At 39.9% G+C, this 21,784-nt stretch overlaps 1 protein-coding gene across 3 annotated transcripts; it reads left to right on the top strand.

Annotated features, from left to right (window-relative positions):
• Positions 1-10,853: 10,853 nt before the first annotated feature.
• Positions 10,854-15,547, top strand: cyb561a3a (cytochrome b561 family, member A3a). 3 transcript variants are annotated; one of them, XM_071481938.1, is made up of 7 exons: positions 10,854-10,975; positions 11,689-11,815; positions 12,489-12,693; positions 14,444-14,652; positions 14,789-14,943; positions 15,030-15,198; positions 15,297-15,547. In XM_071481938.1, the coding sequence occupies exons 2-7, from the start codon at positions 11,696-11,698 to the stop codon at positions 15,321-15,323; spliced, it is 885 nt and encodes a 294-aa protein (XP_071338039.1). In that variant the 5' UTR covers positions 10,854-10,975; positions 11,689-11,695; the 3' UTR covers positions 15,324-15,547. The 3 variants fall into 3 exon arrangements, with proteins under 3 accessions (XP_071338039.1, XP_071338040.1, XP_071338038.1); XM_071481939.1 differs by having other exon boundaries at positions 10,952-10,975; positions 11,689-11,947; XM_071481937.1 differs by having other exon boundaries at positions 10,954-11,086.
• Positions 15,548-21,784: the final 6,237 nt, after the last annotated feature.

The raw sequence follows: 21,784 nt of genomic DNA on the forward strand, positions 1-21,784 counted from the left end.
ATTTTAATATCTAAAGATTGAGACTTGACTCGTATGTGAATATCCTGCTGCGATAAATGGTATCAGAATGGTAAAACAAGGAAGATGAGAATTTGAAGTTGCTCAACATCAAAGCTGATGTACACTTCACAAGAACAAGGGGTGTTAGCTAGCTCGCTTCTCTGTGAGGATATAATGCTCACTGTAAAGAAAACCACGTTGTTGTGGTCCAGTTTGTAGTCATGGAGAAGTAAATGTGCAAAATGTTGGTGGTTGTTTTTAGTTTACATTTGATATTTATCAGGTTGTGTTTAGCATGTTCATCTTTTTAGTTCAGTGTGTTAGCGTGCTAACATTTGCTAATTAAACAAGTACAGCTGATGGGATGTCACTAGTTTGCAAGTCCTAAACCAAAGTACTGGACAAATTAAAATACTGACTAATATCAACTATCCAGATATTTACATAGTACATTTACCTGTGCACAATATTTTATGGCATCCATTCAAGATATTTAACTTTAACTTTACTTAACTGGACCAAAATGGTTCCCCAACCAATCAACAGACTTTGTCAACTATGGAGCCAAACTGTTAGCATAAGAACTACTTGAGTTGCTGCTGTTTTGAAATCCCTCCACTGGAAAACCTGATAATCCGGTGGCAATCACTGAATCACTGTTACAACACTGTTTGAAGACCTTTGTCAAAACTGTTAGCATATACCGATAGGAATCATATCATATGTTGATGCTAAGGTGTGCTGAAGCATTCGAGCCTTGGCTTGGAGGATTTTAAGATGGTGTCTGATTACTGAAGATTGTGTTTTGACAGTGTCTGCCAGATGAGAATGTCGTTGAGAGAGATGTCTTGCTCCACATCATCTGATGACCCATCATCTCTGGAAAAAAGAAAAAACATGTCAAGAGTATTTCGGACTGTTTCAGATTGACGTATCTTTTTTTGAATATAGTCACCCTGCTGTTGGTTTAATTGACTGTGGTTTTATGCTTGTCATGTTATGTTTTGTGTTATATGTTTGTATTTATTTTAGTTGTTTATAGGTCATTGTCTTTTATTTTTGGGCGAGGTACCGTGGGGAGAGTGGATGGGGTTCTGTTTACAGTTGTTTATTGTCGTGATGGCATCTTCCTCATGGAGAAACAAAGTTTGAAAAAAGAGGAAAGAAAAATGTGTTTGATGCTGCACAGGAAAATACAGCAGAGACTTTGTGAGAAAACACAGATGAAAGTGCATGGCAAGAAACTTAAAACTTTGATGACTGAGTCCTTCTTTGATTCTGGGATGTTTTCATATAATTCAGTTCAGGTAAAAGAACTGGATCACATCACTACAATAAAAGGGCTGGGTAGTCATCTCAGGTAGCATAATTATGCTTTTGGATCATTGGATCTTTGCTCTTGGTAAGATAATTGGAGGAAATGACTTTTGTGTGCTTCTTATGTTTATATATTGAAATAACACTAACAAAAACAAATAATTACCAGATTTTTAAGGTGAATCCTTGATATAAATATTTACAGTATACATATGCCCTCTATCACACACATAATTTCTGGTTGTGCATTTTTCAGTAAGCAATCACCATGGTAACAACTTCAAGTTGAGGCATTAAATACAGTGGAAAACTTTATTTAATCTATCCCATATAATTAATCCTTAATGTTACTCCTCTGTATTATCCTCTGGCCCCTCCTCATCCATGCAGTTCTGATCTTCACAGTCAAGACTTAAGAGAGGAGAGTCAGCAACCACCTCAGGAGACGGCTGGGACTGCCAAAGGGCCTGAGCAGCAGCACACTCTATGGACACCACAACAAACTGCAACTGCCGTTCGTATCCTCGGGGGTCGAAGTCATGGTAGCAATAGTCAAAGCAGTGGTACAGTGGAGGGCAGAGGAAGCTGTTCTGAAAGCAGAAGGAAGGCTGTGTCACAAGAGGCTGTTGCGATTGGTCACATGAGGCCATGCAGGGCTAGGACCCTTTGCAACTCCCCACATGAAAGCGAATGGGAGGGAAGGGTGCTGCCGAGTTCAGGAGGTGGTGAGAGCAGCAGTGGAGTAGACGAGAACCTGAAAAGTGGTGGGAATGAAGCAACAGGAATGGGTCAAGGTGGGAGAATGAAATTAAGAGGAAAGTGACCTAGGCTGAGCCACAGTGCATTCAATTTCTCATCCAGACAGAGTGGGATGTGCCTCAAATCTGCACACATGGGGCAAAGCAGAGTCACCATCATGACCACTGTACTCCATGCTGAATCAAATCCTCAGCTGGAGAGGACCAAACCGATGATAGATAGATAGATAGATAGATAGATAGATAGATAGATAGATAGATAGATAGATAGATAGACAGAGTAAAATACAAAGAGAAAAGACAAAAATACACAGAAATTCAGTGAAAATGAGAAAGTGGATAAATATAAATAAGTTAGTATTTGTATATGGACCAGTGTGCAAGACTTTTATAGGCGGATGGGTGACATTACTCATGATTTATAGCAGTTTTACCAGTTTGATCCTTTTCTTTGACGCCTGCACCCCAGCATGCCACAGCAAAGAAGATAGTGCTCACAAGATAGTGCTAGAACATATAGATCATGGAGGCATGGATCAATGGATCAGGTCCTGCAGACAGTCACTAAAGCCATCAGTACAGAGGTTGAGTGGGTGGATCTCTTTATCAGACCTGGGGAGCAGCCAAAACCCACCAAAAGAACATCTGCAGGCATCTCAGCCTCAGCAAGGGACTAACAGCCATTGATGTACTTCAAGTTCCCCAACCATGTTGCAGCCACCACCCTGCGACCACATATTAGGGACTTCAAGCAGTGACAGTTGAAGGGATGGTTCAAGTTCAAGCCAACTGTTGACTAAGGGAGAACGATTGGTTTTTCTGTAGCTGACAGATGGGTTGCAGGAAGTGCAGAGAATCTACATCATACACATCATGCTGTAGCTGTCCCTTCAACCATCGCTGCCTAAAGTCCCTATTATCCTTGTGTAGAGCTCACAGTCCCATGGGAAGATCACTTGGAAGAGGCCTTTGAGAGGAATCTCTCTGATATGCAGTACTGGTCAGCAACTGTCAGCAGGCTGGATACAGAGAGAGGTGTCTCCCAGGGGAGGCTGGATGGAGGGAATATGCAGGGTCTTTAGCCAGAGCCTTAAGCAAAGTGGGTATTGAGGGAGAGAGGAAGAGGAGAGTCATCCACAGTATCACAGATGCAGCAGAGATGGCTTCAAGATGGATGTGGATCAAAAGAGGAGAGCCATGGAGTCCGGGGTCAGCCCTAGCTGGGAGGAAGGTATATGATGTGAAAAGACCTGAAACACCCAATGATTCCAGCAACATCAGTGAAGATGTGTCCAGAGGTATCAGTAGATATATGTACACAGCATGTTACATACTCTACCTTAGGAAATGGTATATTGTCATAAGTTTAATGTTATCAGTTATTTATATCCTATATTTTTGCTTTGTTGTGGTCCATTTTGCAGGGTGAGTTTGCACAAATTATGAAAGAACTTTTTTGTTTTTTCATTTACCTCTCCTTATATTTAGCCATGTGAATCAAATTTGATTTACGTGTCTATGTGTTAAGGTGTTTGCCTTCATTACAATGCAGTGGAGGTGGAGGTGGTTTCTAAAAACTGACATAAAAAAATTAAGTGAAATTCAGTTAAGACGTTGGAGTGGATGATTAGAATGTAAAGCGAAAGTTTTTAAAAACCTTAAAATCTCTGTTCATTCACCACAAAGACATCCTTGAGTTGAGATTATTTTTTCTCAGGCCTTCACCTGCGTCTGTTTCTTGTATAGAAAGTGTTTAAAGCTACTCACAGCAAGGTCTGTTGATTTTCAATGCTTTGAGCAACAAAATTCAAATGACCTCTGCTGTATTCGGGTGGAGGGTGAAGTCTCAGAGACAGTGTCTCAAAGCCTGGATGAATTAATTAAAATGAATGAATATTTAAATAAAATTGTCTATTTTTTATAATTTGGGATTTTAATCATTTGTATCTTAGCCTGCTGTGGCTAGCAGGTATTTTTAAACACTGAAGCTGCTTTAATCAGTATTTTTATATCACCAAAGGATCAAATGACTATTTGTAATGTAGGAGAGGTCGTTGATTATGACAAACTCGCAAAATTATCACCTGACTCTGCAGTTCCCTTCACTGTATTGCACTTCAATTAGACAGGTGGATAGAAAAATGAGTCCAAATGGATACTAATGTTGTTCTCTATCTGCTAGATTTGTATCTATGCCACCGTTCACTAAAATTTTCACCATATTAAGATTGTTAGGATGATAATATGTCACTGTAATGTTTTACAGCCTGTTGTGCTGCCCCATCATCAAGCCTTCGACGGGAGTCAGACTCTTACTTCCTAAAACACCCTGCAACTTCTGACCTCTTTAGCATCTCTTTTCTCTATTTTACCCATTTGACCACAGTTTCCTGTGATTATTGGTAAGTCCCCAAAAAGCCCAGCTGCCTCTCCAGAGAATTCATTCCCATTTTGTGATAACAGCTCCACAGGCTTTCCACAGCTGCCAAGGACTTTATGGAGCTAAAGGCAGAGACCCAAAACCTCTTGTGTGTGTGATCATAAACCAAAAGGCCTCTGGGATCACATTGACACCCAGTGGCGATTTTACAATTGGTTCCCTATGATGAAAGCACTTCATTTTTCAGTGCCACAACACAATACCTATAATGCAGCAGTGTTCAGTTAGCATCCCCTCAATTTGAAATCACATTTTCATGACCATTGTACCTACAAACATGCAAAAATAATAGATTTCCTCCAAAATTGTCTCACACAATTCCCCTCACATCAGTGTAAGTGCTATTCCAAAAGGATGCTGGGTACTTCTTATGTGCAATTTTGAGTGAATAGTGGCTGATTTTAATGAAGGCTATGATGATCACTTCATTCAGGCCAAGTAAGATGGAGATAAGACAACTTGCCAGTCTTCTTACAAAGAGCTCTGTTAATCAGTGTTGAGAAGGGGATAAAACGGCATTCAGTCTTACAGTTTTGGTTTTCGGGCCTAATCCATATAATTTAACGGACAATAGGAGTGAAATTCAGCTGTAAAATATGAAGGTATAGGAGAAAGTGTAAAATATACTACCTTCTTTGCTGGAGATTTGCCCTGTCTATTAATCTGAATTTGTTATACTGATATAAAACTCTGCTGAGAATAAATTGTAAAAGGTAGAAAAGGTCACCATGACAGAATTCAGGACTACTTTCTCAGAATAAGGGGAGGTCATTTCTGATTCACAAAGTCAGCCTTCTATTCACCGCCAGCAGAGTGGCTCCACACTGTAGATCAGAATGACATCACAGATTTGAGTCTTCAATTTGCTTCAGGACAGAATCGTTCATTCCACTTATTCTGCAGTTTAATAACCTGAATGTCAGTTTCAGTGGGATTCCCAGCGGGGACCATATTTCCTGCACTGTCAATGGGGACAGCCAGCTTTCTGAACTGAACTGCTGCAGAATCAGACCAGAAGTCTGCTAGCATGCAAGTCAGCAGTTCAGACTGGTGCCATGGCATGGGACAAAATAGGTACATTTTGTGTAGGAGTCGAGACAAGAGATGAAGAGAACTGAAAGTGGTGACAAAAGAATGACAGATCAGACTTTCAAAACGGCTACATTTGCGCAGGAGCCAACATAAAAATCCAGTGCCATCAGGACAAATAAGGCAAGCAGTGCTTAACCAGTTAAAGTGAGAAATAAACATCAGTTACAAAGATAACGAAGCAGAGCTGATATCGCCCCTTACATCTCAAAACAATGTTCTGTCACATAAAAGATCTGGGCTCGTCCTCACAAGGCATTTTATCTTACTACTAAGAGTCACACTAAAAGTCAAACGAAAGGTTTTCTCCTAATCCTCTCTCACAAAGCTGATGAGACGATCTCCTTCTCTCACCTCACTTCTGTAAGTATCCTACTTCGGGTGTTTTAAGTAGCTAATCAGATTTCACCATGATCCCGACCAGCCAATCACGTTGTCGCTGTCGAACTTTATAAGCTGTTCTCCTGTCTGCTGCCGTCATTTCAGTGCGTATTGCTGTGACCCTCTTCCTCACCATCCTCCTCCAGTCCTCATATCCAGTGCAGCCCCAGCTTATCAGAGTCCACTCCTCATCACATCCAGATCTGCAGCATCTCTTCTTCCCACCACCACCAGTGTCCAGACCCCAGCCTCACTCACTTTTCACATATGAGGCCATCATGATGGGATAGGGTCTAATCACCAAAAACTCTCACATCTCTTTTCTTCTCTTGTTTTGCACATGGAAATAACAGTTCATTCGTTGACTCAGAATGAAGTCTCTCCTGATTGAAGTGTACTTATCTGCCCTTGACTCTGCACTGTCACTGAGATCAGTTATGATCTTGTTGCTTCTTTGGCTCTGCTTGCCTGTAAAAGTCACCGAAAGCCACTGCACAAATTATTTTCATTCATAAATAACCTATAATAAATGGGTGATTAACCCTTATTTAATGTTTCAGAGAACAGGGAGTGTATTCCTTCAGATTTAGATCACTTGTTTATAGACACATTCAACCACACTACAAAGTTAAAACTGCTTTGGAGAAGTGTTGATTCAACTTTGTGGTCAGTGTGGAGCCTGTGGTTTGTGGTGCCACTGAATTTTATTTTGTAATGTTGTTATTTCTCGTCTACCCATGCTGATAAAGGAGGTGGACGTATCTTTGTAGTTGTGACAGTAGCAGGAAAATTTAAAAGTGTTTTGCAGTTTGTTTCTGTTGAGCAGAAGGTGCAGCTCCTTCTTCTTCTTCTTCCTGCCACCAAAGCTCAGGTTCTTCTATACTCTTATGATCCTTTACATATTTTGTACAGATGTCTTTGCAGGTGCAGATATTACCACAGTGTCAAGGGAGCCTGTCAGCTGTGTTTTCTAAGTGCACCATATGATGATGTGTGTTACTCTGTCGCTGGTTCCAGATTTCATGCCTGTAATCCATTTTAGTTTTTGAAATGATGCATAATTTGGTTCATCCAGGCTAAATGAAATTTCCATTGCATCTACACTATACCTGCTTTACTGTACTGTTGCTTCATTGTTTAAAACTAAAATGTAAAATGTAATCTCAACAACTATGGGCACAAAATTTGGTACAGCCATTCATGGTCCCCAGAGGGTAGTCTCTGATGAGTTATGTGATACCCTGACTTTTCCTCCAGCGCCACCAGGAGCATTTGTGACATTTGTGATTTTGAGTGAAATATCTCAACAACAATTGACTTTGTGAATACATTTTTAGCATCAGCTGTACTCTCTGTTTAGTGTTAAATAGCAAACGTTAGCATCCTAGCTAAACTGTGATGTGAACATAATAAATGTTACCTGCATCGAGCCTCTGAATCTTGTTTTACCATTAGTTTTTTGTGATTTCTAAAACTCATATGAGCTGCTTGAAAAGGCGTCCAGAGACCAAGCTTCGGTGCATCTTGGGCTTCATTAACAACTGAGAGAGAAACAACCCCAGGAATGTCAGGATGAAACAAAGTCCACGCCAGAATGCAAGAAGGAGTAAAGGAAATATGGAACATTAACTCAAATGTCCCCGAACAAAAGCCTGGAGCTATCCCACTGAGTCACACAGCAAACTCTGCCTGCTCAAGCCAAGTGTCCTCATCCTCATCACTGTGCTGTTCGTGCCAGTGACACCGAGGGACCGGGGGAGGCATCACAAAACATCACTTCAAGGAGTCTGTTAGAGGATCTGAGGGGCTTTGATAATGTAAGGCAGGGACCTGCACCCACTAACAGCTCGATTCTTGTCTGTTTTTGAGAACAGTGCTGGAAGACAGGGGCTCAGGCCTTCTATATTGATGCACCTTCCTTCAGATGAAGTCCTTGTTATGAACAAATGCAGACAGTATGTAAGATTCTGAGAAAGGTTACGATCAACTGCTCTGCTTTTTTCCGAGAACTACTCTATGAGGTTGTCACACCAAACCATGAAAGATTCAATCTGGTCATGTGTTTGAGGTTGAAACCATGAAACTCTGGTTGATGTGAAAAAAGAAACAAAAAAAAGAAACAAAAAAAAAACAATGCACTTGCTTTTTGCATACTCCTTTGCAGCACACTGTGGCAGATTTGGGGCAAGCTTGCTTTTATTTGAAAGAGAATAACCATCTTTACTGCCCTAAAGCTTACACTGTCTGCTGCATCTGCTGAGTAAAATAACACAGAGTCTGCACACAACAGGACAGATCTGAGATAAGAGGACATGCAGCACTGACTCAGGACTACGCATGGTGTGTGTGTGTCTGTGTGTGTTTGTGTGTGTGTGTGTGTGTGTGTGTGTGTGTGTGTGCATTATTTTGTAACTTTAAAGCAGTTTGAACAAATAATAACAGGAAATAAAGAACAGGAATTCCCCTGTATGCACACATTTGATGTCACAGTTTGACGTGATTAATGGTGTCAGCATTGGTGCAGTTCAAATCTGAGAAATGGTCCCATTTTTTTCTTTAGGAGCAAGAGACCTACTTGCTTATAGATGAAAGGAGAAATGTTTGGGAGAGTCATGTTGCCTAGTGGTTAACCACTTATATATATCTTAAAATATATACCAAATAATTGCTATAGCCAATGTTTGATTCCAGGTGGGGACATTTGTGCCATCCACCAGAGAAACTCACAGAAAGAGTACCTACCAAAAAGAGCCTCAGTGTTTAGATTTTATCTTATGTTGTCCAGAATAAGACTCAGTTTGCAGTCAAGTTTTAGTCCTACAAGGACATGATGTCCTTAAAGTACTCAGTACAGGGAGCCTTGGCTGAAGAGGGCCATAATGGAGGCTTACTGTTGTAAGCTAGTAGGTGAGCCTTGAGTACTCTGGCTGTACTGTGAACCTTGCTGTCTGCTGTCACCCATCACTGCGTCTGTTCTCAGGTACCTGCATTCATATGTTTTATTGTGGCCTTGCGTTTACTGTGCCACAGTGATTTATGTGATTTATGTACTGTAAGTGTATGTGCTTTTTAGGTCTGTGTACTGAGTAGTTCATGTTTATATAGTACCTGACAATGTAGAATAATGGTATTTTGCATGTTGGTTTTACTCACATTAATATTCTCCTCTCTTATTATTTTTTTCCTCTGTGCTCATAATCTTGGTTCATATTTTGATTTTATTATTTTTTTAAAGTAACATCCATTCAGGGACAACAGAAGAAAATTTGTGTCTGGGCTAACACTGGTGTATATACAGCAATGTTTATTCATGTTCTCTGTCCCCAATAAACACAACAATATATAAAACTAATAATAGAAAATAATACTGTATCATAAGATATTTGTGATACACAAATTCCAAAATCATTCCTTTGAAATGAATAAATGATCCATTAGGAAATGGCCAGTTTTAATTTGCCCCTTTTCCAGTTATCAATGAGACAGTCCCTGTCTTATCGTCCCTGTCTTATTGTCCTATTATTGTCTTATTACATTTAACTTATTAGTTTTTTTTTACCTGTTGCAATTTGTTTTTGCTAATTTGTTTTTAATTACAGTTTCAAATGATTTTTATTGTTGTTGGATGTGTGTTGAGCTGAGCTACAAACCATGTGTTTCAACAGTCACACTGAAATATAATTGATAACTAAAATATATTTAGTAAGTAATATTAAAGATAATCAAATACTCAGTCAGTAAATCAAATTGCTGATGATGCACCAATGATGTACTTTAAGCAGCATTATTCACAATGATGGAAACATTATGAATAATGCTGTCTTAAAGTACATTTGCACCATATATGTATCATATACATGCATATCATGTCTAAAACTGTCCCAAGACCCTCAGGGAGCTTAAAAGCTCCAGATTCAGTGTATCGATTACTTTATTTTAATTTGATTAATTCCAATGTTTTTGGTGATACTGTGTGTACCTCTGCAGCACAATCTAAACTGAAATTAAAATGACCTTAATTTCAAGTCTTCTGCACAATCTTGATAGTTGAGGAGTTAAAATCTAGTCTGTATTATTTCAGTTTATATTATCTTTAAACGGTGTATTTTACCAAATAAATTTGGTTCACACATACTCATACACATACATAAAACACAAGCTCAATGGTAGCACACAGTTCGTTTCACCCCTGGGGGACTCCTCAGAAGGTTAATCCGGTTGTGGCTGAGTCACAAGCATGTGTGACTCATAATGTGATGTGTTTAAGTAATCTATTTATTTGGCATTTTATTTGAAAATCTTTTTTATTACCCAAAACACTTGGATGTACAAATGTAGTACTTCCTGCTTAGACAGAGACGGTAAGTGAAAGCATCATGAAAAAACATTGTAATGCATGGAACAGATTTCTACTTATTCGAACAAATAAGATACTGACTTAAACTGCCTCCAGGTGGAGCTGAAAGACAACACATCTCTACAGGTCAGCTTTCCTGAGGCAGCCCCATCCTACAGTAGAGGTCCCTTTTTCCATATTTTCAGTAATAATGGGCTAATTCGTATGTTTACACAACCCCATACTTATTTATTGGCTATAGTTTATAGCGTTATTCTTGTATTATTTAGTTATTTCATTTGTTTTATTGTTTTTTTTTAAATATTGCATGTCTTTGTGAACTTCAATTTTTTTTTGCCCTGCCGAGTCTAATTATTTGTGTTGCAAAAACATCTTTTCTCCAAGCTTATTCATCTTATAGTCATCATATTTTCATCCTGGAGGCTAAAAAAGAAAACAGTTTCTAAAGAACTGGAGGGCGTAACATCAAATTATACACCGCACGACTTTGGATTATTCAATCAAATTGCCTAATTATTGAATAGTGATTAGATATTGTTGATTATACAACGCTTAGTGCCGCGGGATACGCAGGTAACGCGTAAAACCACGTTTCCCACAAGGCCTTGCGCCGTCAATAAGGAAATGCATTAGGTAAATACCTCTTCCTGATACGAAAGTGTTCTATTTGTAAACACAGCTTTTATTCTCGACATTTTATCCGTCGTCCGTCGTCTTTACTGATGTGGAGAGTTTGTAAATGAGGTACACGACTGTGCGCTTTTTGAAAAGGGGACATTTACGACTTCATGTGTATGCGAGCAGCAACTCACGACTAAGGACGACAACTTTACGAGACTTCATTTGAAACACATACAAATTTAAGGTCATATTGCTTCGAGAGAGGAGATAAATCAGGGACAACGTGACTGAAGACATTTCATTAATTTATAAATGTCACTCTGTCATTCGGTATACTTAAAATGGTTTCAATGTGAAGAGAAATCGTCAAATAATTGTAAAAGTTGTAATAGTTACAAGTGCGTCAAAGCTACATGCTGGGCTGAGGGTGTAGCCTGTGCACTCAGAGTCATGAGATGTGTCCCTTTTCCTAGAATTGTATTTACGCCTTCTTCCGCTGGTTTTGTGACAGTTACTTTATCACGTTTGGAAAAGGAAATAAAAAAGCTTTGAGTTCTCATTCTACTGAAGTCTTTACACAAATCTGATATTGCTCCTATGTATCTTTCAGGACAGAGATCCTTTATTTTTTATTTATTTATTTATTTTTTGGATTGGATGCTTCTAATGACTCTCCACCCAAACTGATTCATGTGTCCCACTCACACTTTCTGTCTTATTTATAGGCAGCAGATGCAGCAGGGTGGCCCTTCATCTCCCAGCTGCTCCTCCACCTCACACTGCCTCCCCCTCAGCCACCTCAATACAGCTGAATGTGGAAGTGAGACCCCAGCTGAACCAGAGAAACACGAAGTGAGAGCAAATAGCACTGCGAATAGCAGTCAATGATTGACAGGAAAATCATGAGACAAAGCAATGATGTGGAGTTAAGTTCAGAGTTGTAGAATAGGAAGTGCTTTCAATTTGACAGCAGCTGTGGACAAGGTAAGGCATGCAACACGTTTCTGACAAACGTCAAGCTTTACCACTTCTATAGCAATTTAGTGTTTTTATTTCAGAGGACAGGTTGTGATTGCTTGACTGTTTTTATCCTTTCTAATATTGGTTTAATTCAGTTAACATTCAGTTGTGGCTGGTAGCTGCTGCTTTCATCCGTTGCAGGAAGATGTTTAACACTGATTTGGTGAATACACTGAGGTTAAAACCAGGCTGAATCTATGTGTCTACATCTATGTGTCATTTGGTCTTTGTCTCAACAGCATTTCAGGGACAATATTTCATTGTGTAGTTAAGTACTGCTTCACCGTGAAATGTAGTCTTTGAGTTATTATTGAAACATTAAATATGTGTGACCCAGATGTATACTTTTGAAATAAGAGACTTCCTTTGACCTGTAAATGACCAGCTCAGTGCTTATGGGGCAGTGTCTAACTCATGTTGGGATTGAACCACTGCACGGTCTGTCTGACCACCACGCTGCTCCATCACCCTTTCGTCCTGATTTCACTCTTTTTTATATATTTAGCCCACGGGTGTCTCCAGTATGAGGTCCATCATGATCTTCTACATATGCTACCTGCTGTGCCTGGCCCTGGGCCTGGCATGTGTGGTGTGTGTGTGTGTCTGGAACACCCAGTGGCGTGGCGGGTTCGCCTGGGACGGCAAGGCCCGGCAGTTCAACTGGCACCCCGTCCTGATGGTGACAGGTCTGGTGGTGGTGTATGGCATCGGTGAGTGACTTTTTAAATTTGGATCACAGAGTTTCATTTCTGTTTCTCACTTCTAGTCTTCCCTCCAACAGCCAGACAGTATTAAAGTAATTACACACTGCAGGTTTCATAGAGACCCAGTGTATAATTTGATGCATCATTGCAGTAACATAAATGTGAGGTAATGTCCACGGTGACTGTTTTGCTAAAAGTACCATACCTTAGTGATTGCAGTCACAGTTTTAGGGACTATAATGTGTCTCCATCATAGTGCACAATGTTCTGGACATTATATTGTAATGATGGCTTCTGTTTGTTTCTCCCTCTCTGTTTGGATGCATTCATCTGAACACCATCATACAGTAGCAGGAACTTCACACTTCTGCTAAATTCAACCTTTGAGCAGCTGATCTTTATTAGTTTTTGGAGAACTTCGCTGCTTACATTTGCATATGAATGTGTGAAACCTGAGTGAAAAAGTAATATTTGGTTATTAATGCATGAATGAGATTAATTCCTTACCTCATTAGGTGTGGATACAGTATATCCTGATATCTGTGGGTGGACATTTGGCAGTCCCTCCAGACATTAAATGATGTAAAGAACTTTTACATATGTGAAAAGGAGGCTGCAGTGATAATAAATGTTCTGCTGTAACATGTATTGCACCTTTAGATTTTTACTGTTTGAATCTGTGGTTCTCAAACTGGGGGTAACACTGTGTCACACAGACTGTGTCGTGAAAGCAGCATGTTACAGGTGCAGTTTCACTGCTCCATCTGTGTCTACACAGGATGCATTCAGGTACAGTACTGAGTGTAGGTCAACCGTGTACAGAGCCCAGCTCAACAAAAGATCACTGTAGTTATGCACATAAAAAAGAATAAAATAGACTTAAAGTGTAAAAATATAATGTTCATGCAAGCTGTTTGATGGCCTTTGTAGACAGCTCAATTGATTGAAATTGAAGCGAACCTAATCTGTCACTGTTCAGCTACAGAAGTAATGTTTTTCATACTTTTTTCTTTATATTCACTTTTTTTTCTAATGCAATACTGTATAGTTTTACCTTACCTATTATTCTTATGAAGCAGTCATAGAAAGTCACAGTTCATTTAAAATCCCACGAATCATAGATATCCAAATAAACAGGAGTCACAACGGACATTGGTTCATACAACATTAATTAAAAAAAAAAAAAAAAGAAAAGTTGGAAACCACTTTATGTCTTTATTGCATGTTTCAAATTCTGTATGCCAGTGTTTTAACTGTGCTCACACTTACTGATAACACTTGGGCTTAAGAGGTTATAAAAAACATGTCTATCAGCCATATTCACCTCATTTAGACATTGTTAATGTTTATGTTTTATTTATGATTCTAATTATGAAATATGAATATGAAATTAAATATAGTTTCTTCAGGATCAGGGTATATTTCCACATCACCTTCTCACATTTTCCTCAAAGGAGTACTCGAGTGATTTAGTTTTGGACTTCAACAAAGCAGACATCTCAACTTTTAGTCCCTGGTTGAGCTTCAAAAATACTAGATCCTATATTTCCCATAATGCAATTCAGTAGCATCTTTCCTTAGACTTCTCCTGCCATATAAGCGCCCATGTCTTTCTAGCTCCATGCTTCTAATTTGTAACATGGGCTTAAATATTTCCAGTGTTCAGACCCAAGTTATGATAACCCTGGTGGCATCAGGTTATTTTCTAGTTTTAAACAGATTTTAAATCTCTTCTGTTGGTGCCTCTCCCCTGCAGCGGCTGTCTTGTACCGCATCCCCTTGACCTGGGGTCAGAATAAACTCCCCTGGAAGCTCCTTCATGCTGCACTGATGCTTGTCGCCCTGGTTCTGTCGATCGTGGGACTTTGTGCTGTGTTTGACTTCCACAATGTGAACAACATTCCCAACCTCTACTCTTTGCACAGCTGGATTGGAATTGCTGCCACAGCTCTTTTCGCCATGCAGGTATATGAGTTTAAATGCAGAGACAGAATCACTTAATAAGTCAGTTGCAATAAGGTGAGCATGACTGTTTTCCTTTTGTTCTCATTGTTATGTGCCTTTCTCTTCACTATGGATGTCCATTCCTTTGTCCATCTAGTGGGTGGTGGGTGTGGCTGGCTTCCTTCTGCCCTGCTCCCCCATATCACTACGTAAACTCCTGAAACCCATCCATGTGTGGCTGGGAGGCAGTATACTGTCGCTCAGCATCGCTGCCTGCATCTCTGGAATTAATGAGAAGCTCTTTTTTGTTCTGTAAGTCTTTTTTTCAATGTTACTTCTTAGGAATTATTTTGTTTCACAGAAAATGTAAAAACTCTCCAACTGTTTTTTTTCCACAGTAAAAGTACTGCCAATGGTTCTCAGCCATATTCTAAACTTCCACCTGAGGCTTTATTTGGAAATTCATTAGGAGTTTTAATTGTAGCCTTTGGTTTGGTCGTCCTAAAGATTCTGTCCAACCATAAATGGCAGCGACCGGACTCTCGGCCTGAGGAGTTGGCTTACACGGTGAGACTATCAGTGCAGTTGAAATGCGTTAAAGGAGATTAGAGGATTTTAATATTACTAAGTATATTGTGATAATCCGTATCTACTCTCTTCCACAGCCATTGCTTCAAGAAGAAAATGAATGAATGAACAAAGGAAACTTCAAAAGTGCTCACTGCATGACACACAGCCATGCAAAATCAGTTCAACCATCACAGATCACAAAAGGCCAAGAAATTACTGCTCTGGATACAAAAGTAGCGGCCTAGAATGTGTAGAAATGTATCTGCATATGCAAATATTTATTTGAAATTATATTTAAGATTGCTTTTTTGCCCAAAGAATTAAAAAAATGTGTTTCATGAAAAAATGTTTCATTTTCCTCTGCGGTGTGTAAGCTCTTCAGTGATGCATTGTAGCTTTTACATCAAGCAGTAAAGATATAACTGGGCCCAAGTTTAGAAGTTTGTGACAATATACTCAAGGACTTTTTAACTTCAGTGTATTTACTGTTGGTGATGCTCTTCCTGCAAGGGCAAACCAAAACTGGAGGGCTGTAACAGCCTCTTATCATCTAAAACCTTCAACATCAACTTTACTGTGGAAAAACTCATTTTCAATTGATTGGGTGAAGTTTAACAACTCATGTATCCAGAATCACTGTCATGAGTCCTCAGAATTCAGTTTACATAGACTAAAGGAAATTCACTATCAAATTAGCATTACAGATTTGTACATTGACTCTGAACATTGCCTGATGCACACCTGGTGAACAGGTTCGTTGTAGAATTAGCACATGCAAAAAATGTCATGAACTCCTGCGCTGTGTCAGCACTAAGTTCATGCTCATGTTCTATGGGTCTGGAGGTTTACAGCCTCAGGTGTTCATGTTCAAATTCCCTTTTAGCCATGCTAACAGCATGGCTCTAAGAACGTCGGTCCAGACTGAAATATTTCCCCATCTGAGTCGATTTTTCTAAAATTTCATGCAGACATTTATGGTTCCCTGATGTTTTCTAATAACTTTTGTGCTCTGCCATCAGCAGTTTGACATTGTAGTTCATAGTGAAATATCTGGCCAATTACTGGATGGATTGCCATACAATATAGAGCAGGCTTTTATGTGTGGTCCATAGAGGCTGAACTGTAAAATTTTTCAAACCCTGACCTATAATCCATCATCATCATCATCAGGTCAAAATTTGGTTTGGTTTTTCACTTAAATGAATGTTGACAGCCTTTCCTTTTATTCACTCTGATGCCAGAATCCGTCACAGTATATATTGTTACTTGTCTGTTTTGAGTTTGCAATTCCACTTAAATGTTAAGTCTTTCACAAGTCTGGAAATGTTCTTATCCCACATGATTCTGTATTCTACAAATTACTCAGCGGAGGAGAAAAATACTTCACCTCTTCTTCTCAAAAGGATTTCCTTCTGTGGTTTTCCTGAACTCTCGGGTTATAAATGCACTTTGTTTAATAAATGATCTGAAGTCCAGATAAAAGAATCAGTCTCTCATCAGCTTTGGAGCCATCTGCTGAAAGTCAGCCTTGTGTAGGAGTGAAACCACAGAAACAGCTTTTATCTTCTCTCTAAAACTGTAATGAAAGTGAACAATCAGGCTCTGCATCTCAGTCACTGAGCGCTGCATGTGAGTGAAGCAGTAATGACATTTTCACGTTGTCATTCTGTGAAAGGATTTTCACTTTTGAGCTTTAATGTTTACTGCCGATTTCTGTCCCTCAATTCTAAGAGGTAAATCTGCCTCTGTAGTCAAAAGATAACAACACAGAACATGAAACTAGGATGTGGCCACAGGTGTGATTCCATGTCAAGACACGTCCGGGTCAGACAGGATGCCCAGCTGTCTCAGTTAGCCTTAATAACAAATTGTTCCTGAAACACTTTGATTGTCGAAGCCACAAAACACAGAAGTAGAGAAAAACAGGGGAAGTCTGCAGTGAGTGTGTGCACCACAGGGTTCAACGTAGGATTGTGAAGATGAAACCACCAAGACACAACAGATGTCTCACAGGTAGAGGGTCTAGACAGACTGCAGTGAGGTGGGGCCATCGAGGACAGGAGTGTAGATTCACAACTGCCCTTCTAATGGAAAGCATATAAGAAAACCTTGGATGTTAGTGCTTGGCTGTAACCTTGCATGACATGAGGATGACTCATAATGTGTGACTCACAAGTTCTTAACCCTTGTGTGGTGTTCATATTGTTGTTACTCAGCCAGTGTTTGTGGGTCTGGTGGACCCGTTGCATTTTGTGGTTTTTAATGCCTCACAATCAAATACTTTTATGTTAAAATACTCAACAGATGTTTACTTCATCCCAATTACAAGCAGTATAAACAGTATATAGGGTTAATATTTGCCCTTTACCTTTGTCAGATCACATTTATAACTTATTATTTAAAACGTAATAAAGAAAATCAATTAAAATCAAGACATGAGTGGAAACAAATTTACAAGTGAAGCAAGGTTTTTCAAAACTACTGACTTTTATTTCTTTGCACAACACAAGCTGAACACATGAACACATAGAGTAAACATATCAGTCAAGACAACACATCAGCCCCATTTAACACATGGCCTTTAGCCACTAGCCTATACAACACATGAGGGGCAGAGTTTTACTCTGTGTGTGTTACAGATATACTTTTTGCACTTGATGCATGTATATTGTGTTTTTCTGTCCATCTTGGGTCCGCACACTTCGCACCGCTTCTTCTTGTCGCTGGTGTTCACAACCTAGAATAATGAAAAGAGCAGGAATTTTACTAACACCTCTCTCTTCACAAGACATGAGTACCAGACATGTACTGCAACAGCATCACACACTTACTTCAGGCTCTGCAGATTGTGGTTCTGTAGGTTGGGTGGATAGGGCACCAGCATTCTCCTCCTGAATCCTCCTCACGATGGCTGCAGAGGCTGGGGTTCTGGGACATGTTGTCTTTCCTCGATTTGTGGTCTCACCAATGCCCTTCCCAGATCCTCGAGAAAGAGGCGTCTCTTCTGGAGCTTCCCTCTGTTCCACCTTGGGTTCAGTGCCATCCAAATGACAAAGGCGTTGTATGCTGAGATGTCCAACATGTCAAAGAATATCACCAGTGGCGTAGAGTCCTCCGTTTGCAGCTGTAGGCCATCACCAGCTTGTCCATGTTGTCTACCCCTCCTTTTGTGGCATTATAATCCATGATGATCTCTGGTTTGTGATGTTCCTGGTCACAGATTCTTCCATCCCCGTGCAGTGTACTCATGAGTACCACATTCTTGTCTTTCTTTGGCACATAGGATACCAGGGATGTGTCAGCCGTGTACGCAAACTTGGAAGACTTGACAGGCCTGTTCTTTGAAGTCAGTAGTTGAGGTGGGAGCTCTGACTTGTTTTTCCGTATTGTTCCCACCATGGTCAGCTTCCTCTTTAGGAGCTCCTGCCCCAGCTTGTGCAAGGTAAAAAAATTGTCGCATGTGATGTTGTGTCCACTGAGTCCCTGAGACATGTCCAGGGCAACTCTCATTCCTTGGTTTTTCTCGGGGGCTCCTCCATTAGGTTTCCCTGTGTAGACTTGTAAGTTCCAAGCATATGAGGAAGTGGCATCACAGGCAGCCCAGATCTTTATATCATACTTTGCAGGTTTAGATGGTATATGGGGCTGGCTGCTGACGGCCTGGTCCTGTGGCTGGCTGCTGACGGCCTGGTCCTGGGGCTGGCTGCTGACAGCTTGGTCCTGTGGCTCATCTTCGTTTTGGAACTGGCTGATGCTCAATCTCATCATCTTCTTCAGAGTCACTGTCAGACTCTGAATATTCAGAAATGTAATCCTCAAATTCTGAAACCTCTTCTTCTGAATCCTCTCCCTCTACATCATCATCAAAAACTTCTCTCTCTTCCAAAATTAATTCCAGGGCCCTCTGCGCAGAGCACCTTTTGGCCATCTTGATCGGTTGTGATAAGAAACCACACTGGCAAAGCTATATTTATAGTGTCCCGCCTCCAATTTGTAGCAGATAGAGTGTGAGAAAATAAAGATTCCCGCAAGACAGAGGGTCAAATGTGTGGGAAAACGAGAGCAGACAGTGTTGATGCTTGAATTTTGCAACAATGATGCAACCAGTGTTTTATCTGAAGTGTTGCTATTCATACAAGGATATATTTTTGGTTCTAAGTACCAAAAATTATCTCAATCTAGTTTTACTTCTCCTGTCTCAGGCTTCTGTCTGGAGCTCTAGTAACAACAGGTCAGTGGGCCAATCAGAAGAGAGGTTCTTACCCTGTGTGCATCTCTCTTGTTCTAAGGCTCAGTTTCTGAATACAGGCTGTGTGCATTTCTCTGTGGACTGAGGCTCTGAAACTTTAACAGTGTTGATATAGAACCTAGACCTGCTTTATAATCAAAAAATACAGTAGTTCCTATATCACTTTATGCAATATAGGACCTGTGAAAGAAAAACAGTTTTCACTTTGTTGTGGGTTGTTAATGGGCAAAATGACAATTTTAACTATTTAGAAGTAAATCTACAACAGAATAATGTGTGCAGAAAGTGAAAGGGTCGGAATACTTTCTGAAGCCACTGTACTTCAGTCTGGATCAAAAGGGTGGACCAACTCACCAGCCGGTGGTTTTATGGAGGGTTATATTCCAGACTTCTTATTTGCTGCAGTGACTTGCTTTTTGTTGTCATCATAATGTTACCCAGAAACTATCTGAGACTCCAGCTCCTGGCCAAGAAATAGTTTGGCACTAGTTTGGCAATAGTTTCCCACTCATAAAACCACATCTTACTTGTTTTTGTTTTTAGATTAAACAAATGATATATAACATGTTCACAGTCGTTATGCTAAGATAACTGATTCCTAACCATAGCTTCATATTTACTATACAGACTTCATAGTCGCATCAGTCTTCTGGTCTAACTCTGGGATAGAAAGTGTTTTTTCCAAAATGTCTATTCCCCATTGAACTGTTAGAATTATATTCATGTATGTGATACTAATTTTTCTCATCCATTCCTGGTTCTCTTCTCAGAGTAAAACACAGATAAGCAAACTCCATGCATAAATGACCAGTGCAGGTGATCAAAGCCTTGCAATGAAATGCCATCAGTAATAATCCTAATTATAATATCTGTGTATGGATCAGTGAAAGTGGATGGCCAAGGTGCGATGTAGACTTGTGTCAAATGTTCCCTTTGACTAAAATTTTGAGAACCAAGGTTTCACCTCAGCTGTGCAGAAATGACAGATGGGAAGATGAAGGGAGTTAATACAACACTGATCATGTGACTGCTTGATGTGTCATTTATCTCAAAATGAAAGGCCCAGCAGGGCTGTACGAACAGTCTCCACTGATGCTGCAATGGCTGAGGGTGAAAGCGGTGGAGCTCATGATCATCAGATGCCACAAACACCTCGATGAAAGCTACAAATGGTAAGAAACCTGCATTATGAAAGGCAAAGACAGAGGTGTCACACAACAGGAGCCAAAACAGCACAGCAAAGCAAACCAGGCTCCTCTGTATAACACGTCCTTCTCTGGAACTTTTAATTAAGTGACATGATTTCACACAAAAGATTTTAGGCAACTCTTGCTGTAAGTGTTCTGCAGTCTCGATCTGGTTTGTATTCTTTCAGACAATCGCAGCTGTCCTGTCAACACTGCCTAGTCTGCACCACATAGTCACTAATGAGCTGTCTGCTTTATGTTATGAGCAAGAAATCGTGGAGGAGAGAGTGGCCCAACACTAACACATCCAAGACGTAAACACATCATTTTATAAACTGAGTGGAACATAAGCTGCATTTTTTTTACTTGGCCAAATTGAGCTGCACAGTTACTAAAAGAATGAAGATCCCGTCCAGTTTTACACAAGGTGGCAGCAGAGTCGAGTCCAGTCCAGTGAACACACATTACACTGCAGCATAAGTAGTTATGCAACTTATGCTGCAGTGTAACGCAGTGTATTTTAAATCATATGTCATGAACAGGACATATTTGCTTTCACAGACTGCCAAATGAAGAAGACTATGGCAGGTAAATGTACTCCATCCCAGTTCAGAGGTGCCTTCAAGTAGTGTCAGAAATATAACTGAGGACAAATTGGTGTTGGGGGAGTGTGGAAAGAACAGTGAAAAAAAAATGTGATACGGTTTTATGTTATTAAGATGAATTATGCTTGTATATTGTACCTTATTCACGGTAAGTGAATTAAAATATAAATGTACTCTGCGACTGATGGACATTTGTTCCTCTTCATTTTGAAGCACAGTGCAGCTCTGTGCCTCTCAATCCTAAAATGAGACAGGAGCCAAAATAAGAACACACTCCATCTTAATTATCATCTTCCAGTCAAAAGCACTTGAAAATCCAACAAAGCATATTCACAATGTCTTGTTGTTAATGTGTTTTGAGGGAGCGAAGCTAAAAATTCAGGCAAACAACAAACAATACTTCTACTTTGTTTCCTTTCCATGTACCCATCACTGAAGACTGATGGTGGTACCTTACCATTAGTATTGTAAGCCAGTACTAAATAAATAGTAAATACTTTACATAATATTGTAACTGTAAAGATTGTGGGCTTTGACGAAGG

Source organism: Trachinotus anak, unplaced genomic scaffold (genome assembly GCF_046630095.1).
Source record: "Trachinotus anak isolate AG129_WGS33_773 ecotype Australia unplaced genomic scaffold, CSIRO_AGI_Tana_v1 ptg000008l, whole genome shotgun sequence".
NCBI classification, from domain to species: domain Eukaryota; kingdom Metazoa; phylum Chordata; class Actinopteri; order Carangiformes; family Carangidae; genus Trachinotus; species Trachinotus anak.

Excerpts from the sequence above, each read along its gene's own strand:
- cyb561a3a (XM_071481937.1), top strand. Across the intron at positions 14,653-14,788 it reads CAGCTCTTTTCGCCATGCAG|TGGGTGGTGGGTGTGGCTGG; the intron begins GTATATGAGTTT and ends TTGTCCATCTAG. Across the intron at positions 14,944-15,029 it reads GAGAAGCTCTTTTTTGTTCT|TAAAAGTACTGCCAATGGTT; the intron begins GTAAGTCTTTTT and ends TTTTTTCCACAG.